Source organism: Glycine max, chromosome 5, assembly GCF_000004515.6.
Source record: "Glycine max cultivar Williams 82 chromosome 5, Glycine_max_v4.0, whole genome shotgun sequence".
Classification (NCBI taxonomy): domain Eukaryota; kingdom Viridiplantae; phylum Streptophyta; class Magnoliopsida; order Fabales; family Fabaceae; genus Glycine; species Glycine max.
In genome coordinates, this window is record NC_038241.2 from 32,389,238 (window position 1) to 32,396,056 (window position 6,819).

Consider the following 6,819-nt stretch of genomic DNA (forward strand, 5'->3'; position numbering starts at 1 on the left):
AAGACATCTATTGGAATTTTTTTGGCTAATGGAATGAACACAATTGCACGTGTATATAAATCTTATAGTTCGACCGTTAAGTAAAAAAATTATAAATGGACACAATGGTAACCATTTTTCCTAGAAAACATTTAAACAAGTTTTGTTTACACCATCATGTCCCACGTGAAAAAGACTACTAATTCTAAGAATATCGTGCATGTCCAAATCCATATTCTAATGCAATTTATTTTTTCTCTCATTTATTTTCTTTTATCAATTTATTTTTATATTTTCTTCTTCTACATTTCTTCTCCAAACTTTAAACTTTTTTAGATCTGTATTTCTTTTCCAAACTCTTGTTTTTTTATTTATCTTAATTTTATACTTACATTTTGATTACACAAACAATTATACTTTTAATTTTGGATAATTTTTCTTATTGTCAACATAATCGAAGAATTTCTGTTTTGATTTCATTAACAATATATATTTTTATTTCTAAAGATATTTGTTTCACATAATTTTGTAATTGTGAATATAATTAAAGAATTTATGTTTCAATTTCATCAACCATATATCTTTAGTTTTAAAGATATTTATTTCACAAAATCTTCTTACTATGAACATAGTAGAAGATTTTTTTTTTTTCGATTTCATAAACAACAAAATCTTTACTTTTGAAGATATTTTTACTTTGCATGGTATTTTGAATGCATTATTATTTGTTCAAATTATTTTTCTAAATTAATCTTATTGTTCTCTTAGTTAAAAGTTAAATCATTGCTTGTTTAACAAAAAAAATCATAATTACAATTCTGTCCACTAAATTAAATAAATTATTTGTGGTTGATTAGAATCAAGAGGGAAAGATTAATATATTTATTTTTTATTACTCAAACAAATTTTCACCTAAACAATATACTTCTGAGTTCGGAAGAAAAGTTCAAGTATATATATTTATATATTCATGCCATACGGTTCTCCTCTAATTAATAGTAAGGTTAATGTATCAAGCACACGTTTTAAATTTGCTTCAGCGTGTTATGTCATATATATAATCTAATGTTGGTACCTTACCTGACTTATTCTACCTAAGACATATTATCCTTCAATAAATTTATTCTTTTATAAATTCTAATTCTATTTTCAGCTTATCATATGCAACTAATATCAAATACTATAATAACATTACCAAAAATAAATCTCAAATACTAGTTAATGACTTTTTTTATTGAATAGTAAATATTACTAGCTACTATACAATGACCATGTTTAATAAAAATAATTGAAAAATTAATTGAAAGTTAAAAAGTTAAAAAACTATTTTATTGAATCATAAGTATTTGATAAAATTATTTGTTAAAATAACTGAAAAATTATATAAAAAATAAAAATAATAAAATTTTATCTTAAATAGAAAAGATTAAAAAGAAAATATATTTAATATTGAAAGACAAAAAAGAAATAAATATAAAAAGTTAAAAACTATTGTTCTAAAAAACATATTTTAAGTAATATTTTAAAAAATATTAAAAACTATTATTGAACTTGTTTATCAAATAGACAAATAAATTTTTCATCTAAAAAAATATAGTTGACAAATCTGCTAAATCATATAATTGATATAGCCGAAAGAAATCATTGTTTCACCAACTAATAGACTATTTAAATAAAGCAAAAATGATCTCTAGACTATTTTCATTTTCTTATCTTTAGATGAATTTTATTGTTATTTTTCTTGGCACCAAAACTACTCATAAATTTTTATTAAGCCTAACATATCATTAATTACATACAATTCCAAAATAAGTGTTTTTTATAATTTATTTTACGCAATTTAAGAAAATCTAATAAATAAATAAATAAAAGAGTGGGATAGTTTTATAAAATTAATCTTATATAACATATTGCATTCTCTCTTCTAAAATTTAATATAATTTCGTTCAGTATATATATTTTTATTTTATTTAAATTCCGCTGAATTTATATAAAAATAACAACACTTTATATTATTTTCAGGAGCTTCAAAACAGTCAAAACTAAAACCATTTCTAATATATTTTTAATATAATCATCGTAAAAGTTTAAAAAAATATAAAATATTTGTATGCATTTAATGTAACAATCAAATTTATTTTATACGTGCATTTTTCCTATTTTCTTGATAAACTAAAAGAAGCTAAAATAACGTTAAAAAAGAGAAAAATATTAAAATAGTTTCAATAGTGTAGATGCAATCATTCAAAGGCTTAACAACATTGATATAAGATTATGTTATGTTTATATGTTTGAAAATAATTTATTTAATAGAAGAATTACTATTTAATTTTAACTATATATAAATTTTCTTTAAGATAATACAGTTACATACTAGCATACTAGCAGTGAAATTATCTCAAATTCAAAGTTAGAGAATATATGATCTTTGAACCACCAGCAAAAAAAAATAGTGTGAATGCAGTTAACAATGTCTACTTGTTTTTTTTTTTATTTAAAAAAAAAGACAATTAAAGATTTAGATTTAGATATCTGGGTCGATAGTATAAATGCCACGAAGACAATGAGAGCCAGATAGCTGTCTCTATAGTTCGTAACGCCTCATCTTCCTTCAACCTTCATGCATTACTCCATTAGCATCAGCATCCTCATTCTCACCGATTGAATTTCTCTCTGATCATCACTCTTCTCCATCTCTCTATTTCTCTCTCTCTCTCTCAAAAAGTTCTTAGTTTTCTTAGTGTTGATCCTTTAGGTAGCAACTAGTAAGATAAGAACGCCACCACTATGGTTGTTCATTCTCACCAATCTGCACTAAACGAGTTATTTCTCGTGAAAGCATCATGCAAGAGCAGGTTCATGTGGGTGCCCGAGGTTGATCTCACGCACCCCGAGGCCAAGACGGTCATAGTCAAGGCATGTCAAGAGTTCGGTTTGTTCAAGGTGGTCAACTATGGTGTACCACTGGAATTGATGACCCATTTGGAGAATGAAGCACTCAAGTTCTTCATGCAGTCCCAATGTCAAAAAGACAAGGCTGGTCCTCCAGACCCTTATGGGTATGGAAGCAAGAGAATTGGCACAAACGGTGATCTGGGTTGGGTTGAGTACCTACTCCTCAACACAAACCCTGATGTTATCTCTCCCAAAACACTCCAACTTTTTGAACAAAACCCAGAAGTGTTCAGGTAATTAATATCAAAACAGAGTCCCCTGGTTTCTTTTTTTTGTTCTCTTTTTTCTTCTTTTTTTATGTTTAAAAAAATGGCCCACAACTGTGATTTCGGCCATAATTTATTCTATGAATATGCCTGTATTTCGACTGCAATTCTGGTTGCATTAACAACATTTATCAGTAATTTCCCACAATGTCAAGAGCAACAAGATTTTAAATTGTTGCTGCGGTCACAATTCTGTAGCAATTCTTGATTTTAAGGGAAGTTACTGACAAATGAAACTGATGTGTTGTCGATAGCTTGTGACTCGCTCCAAAAACCATGCATGAAACCGCAGTCAAAATTGCAGTTGCAGATTATTTTTTTAAGACTTTGATGCTATTGTGGTTGCAATTTTAACAACTTGGCAGGTGCGCGGTGGAGGAATACATAGGGGCAGTGAAGAAGATGTGCTGTGAAGTGTTGGAGCTAATGGCTGATGGGTTGGAGATAGAACCAAGGAACGTGTTCAGCAGAATGATAAGGGATGAGAGAAGCGATAGCTGCTTTAGAATGAACCGGTACCCAGCATGTCCAGAGCTTAGAGTTGAGGCATTGAGTGGACGAAATTTGATTGGGTTCGGAGAGCACACAGACCCACAGATAATATCTGTCCTGAGATCCAACAACACATCAGGACTGCAAATGTGTCTCCGGGATGGGACTTGGGCTTCTATCCAACCTGATCACACTTCCTTTTTCGTCAATGTTGGTGACCTTTTGCAGGTACCCATTTTAATACTCTATGATGCAAACATGATCAAATTACAATAACATTTGACCAGATTTAGTGTAATTATATAAGTATCTTGTCCTCTTTTAATTGTCTTAATTATGGGAGTTGTTAGTATAAGATTTGAGATACTGTTAATATGATATTTTAAAATTTAAGAAAGATTAGTGTAGGAAAGTCAGAAAGTGTGAGATTATTTGTAATTTTATAAAATTTTAGAAAGGATTGTTATAATTTACTCTATAAATAATGGAATTAGGAGAAATAAAAACAAGGGTGAATATAAATAAGATAAGGAGAAAATGATATTTTGAATATCATTCTTCTTGCAATTAGAAAGACATAAGAAAGAATAATGGAATAAAATATATAAGTGAGAAATAGAGAAATGTGTGAAAAGAAAGTGTTTTTTAGCAAAGAGAAATAATTATAAAAAGAATTTATTTTAAAAAATTATTAATATATATTGTGACTTTTAATATAATTTTAAAAAGTGTTTTTTTTTTTGTATTCAATGGTTGCCATAAGGTTTGAACCTGTGACCTCATACATTCTAATTCTAATTCAATTCCAACCAACAAGTACTAGATCCTAATGTTTGTATAAAGTGTTTTATATTATTTATTTTTATAAAAAAGTGTGTAAAATAATAAGTGATGTATGAAGAAAAGAGATAAAGAAAATAGTCATAAAAGTGTATTTGGCAATAAAATAAGTTTAACAAAAGTAATATCTATATATATGATATAAAAAGGGTGGAAATTATAAAATAAACTATTATAATAAAAACAAATAAGAATAATACATAATGTTAAAAAACAATATTATCAATTTACATGAAAACCATTCATTTTTATTAATTTTTGGAAGAAACAATATTAATGTTTCTATCTCCCTAGAAGCCAATCTTCTTCCTCGATCATAATGTGCTAGCAATTAGTTTATTGTTTTTCTCCCACTCTCTTTACCTCAGCAATCAGCGTGCGTGGAAGTGCCTATGTCTATGAGTTAAAAAATATTTTTTCATACTTGCTACATTTTTCTTGTTTGTGCATTCATTTTGGTTTTTCTGATTAAATTTGTATACATTTCAGGTGATGACGAATGGAAGCTTTAAAAGTGTTAAGCATAGGGTATTAGCCAATTCAAGCATGTCAAGACTTTCAATGATCTACTTTGGAGGACCACCATTGAATGAAAAGATTGCACCTTTACCTTCACTCGTGTCAAGGGAAGAAGAGAGTTTGTACAGAGAATTGACATGGCGGGAATACAAGAATGCAGCATACAAGTCAAAGCTCTCTGATAATAGGCTTAGTCTTTTTGACAAATTTGCTGATCACAGTGACAAATCTCCATTGTGAATACCATTTTATAGTGAATGAATGCAACTCGAGGCCACTAGCATCGTGGTCTTATGTTACATATTTAATAAACTTTCTTTTGGCACCCGATTTTTTAACTGCACTTAAGAATCGGGATAATCAATAAAAAGAGTTTAATTTTTATGTCTTATTACTATAAAAAAAAGTTACATGCTTAACTAATCAAAATAATGGTAGTGCTGATCGTGGATCATTATTATTCGAGTATATTACAATAGATTTAAAGTAAGCGATTTGTTCTTATAAACAAGATGATAATATGGGTCCTTTAATCAATTTAGCATTTAATTTAATTTTCAACTTGAAAAAAAAAATTATACATAGAATTCAATTTAATAAACACTTTGGTATAAAAAGGGCATTCATCTCATTATCTTCTAATACTGAATTAGTATAAAAAAATATTTTATTTCGATCAGCAAATTAAACATGAGTATTGAATTCATGTCATTTATGATTAACTTCAATTAATTGATTTTTTTACTGCCCAATTAATTGATTATTATTTAATATTTAAACTGATAAGTAAACATAATTTGTAAAGAGAAAGTAACATGGAGTTATAGAAAGAAAACAGAGTCATCAAAAGATAAAGAAATATAAAATCTAAACTACTCAAAAATAAGGCAATTGACAAGAACAAACGCTTTTATTAGAATATCATGGGTGTGATTTGTGTACAAGAAGTGAACAATGTTAAAAAAAATCAGAAAATAACTACTCGTACAAACTTTTCTATTTATAGAAATTAGAGATAATGAACAAGTACTGTGATGAGAATACTTCTAATAAAGGAAATTGTCTTTGTGTGCCGTGCTGACATTTATTTCACATGTTGATTGCTGATAATTTCTAACAACTGTCTTTCTTAATTCCTTTTGACCACATTGTTTCTCAATTTACTTGATACCTTTTTTTCGAAAAATAATACTCCTACTTTTTGCCTTTGAATGCATAAATGCTCGACACTTTTTTTCCAGAAAATAATACTTTCACCTTTGAATGCATAAATACTTTTTGAAACTAGACAATCTACTTTCCGTAAAAATATACTTCTAGACCCTGTATCTTGATGTATTCTAATCCCTTTTATCGTGTCGATTACAACTTCTTTAGTTGACAATCTACTTTTTGTAAAAGTCTACTTCAAACATCTTTATCTTAACGTAGTACAATCTATTTTCTGATAATTTCTAACAACCTCCTTGAGTAACTCTTTTTGACCACACCGTTTCTCAATCTACTTGACACCTTTCTATAATTAGTAAATAATACTTTCACCTTTGAACACCTAAAATACTTCTCAAAATAAGACAATCTACTTTATGTAAATGTATATTTCTAGCACCTTTATCTTGACGTATTATAATCCTCTTTATATATCGAATATAACCTTTTTAGTAGACAATCTACCTTGGGTAACTTCTTTTGAGTACATGTACACCGTTTCTCAATCTACTTGACATTTTTTTTTTTTTCATGAAGTACAGTATTTATAGAGAAAATA

At 27.8% G+C, this 6,819-nt stretch overlaps 1 protein-coding gene across 1 annotated transcript; it reads left to right on the forward strand.

The window, feature by feature from the left end:
- The first annotated feature begins 2,544 nt into the window (after positions 1-2,544).
- Positions 2,545-5,432, forward strand: LOC102661568 (gibberellin 2-beta-dioxygenase). The gene is made up of 3 exons (XM_006579979.3): positions 2,545-3,167; positions 3,566-3,920; positions 5,022-5,432. The coding sequence occupies exons 1-3, from the start codon at positions 2,767-2,769 to the stop codon at positions 5,289-5,291; spliced, it is 1,026 nt and encodes a 341-aa protein (XP_006580042.1). The 5' UTR covers positions 2,545-2,766; the 3' UTR covers positions 5,292-5,432.
- The last annotated feature ends 1,387 nt before the right edge of the window (positions 5,433-6,819 follow it).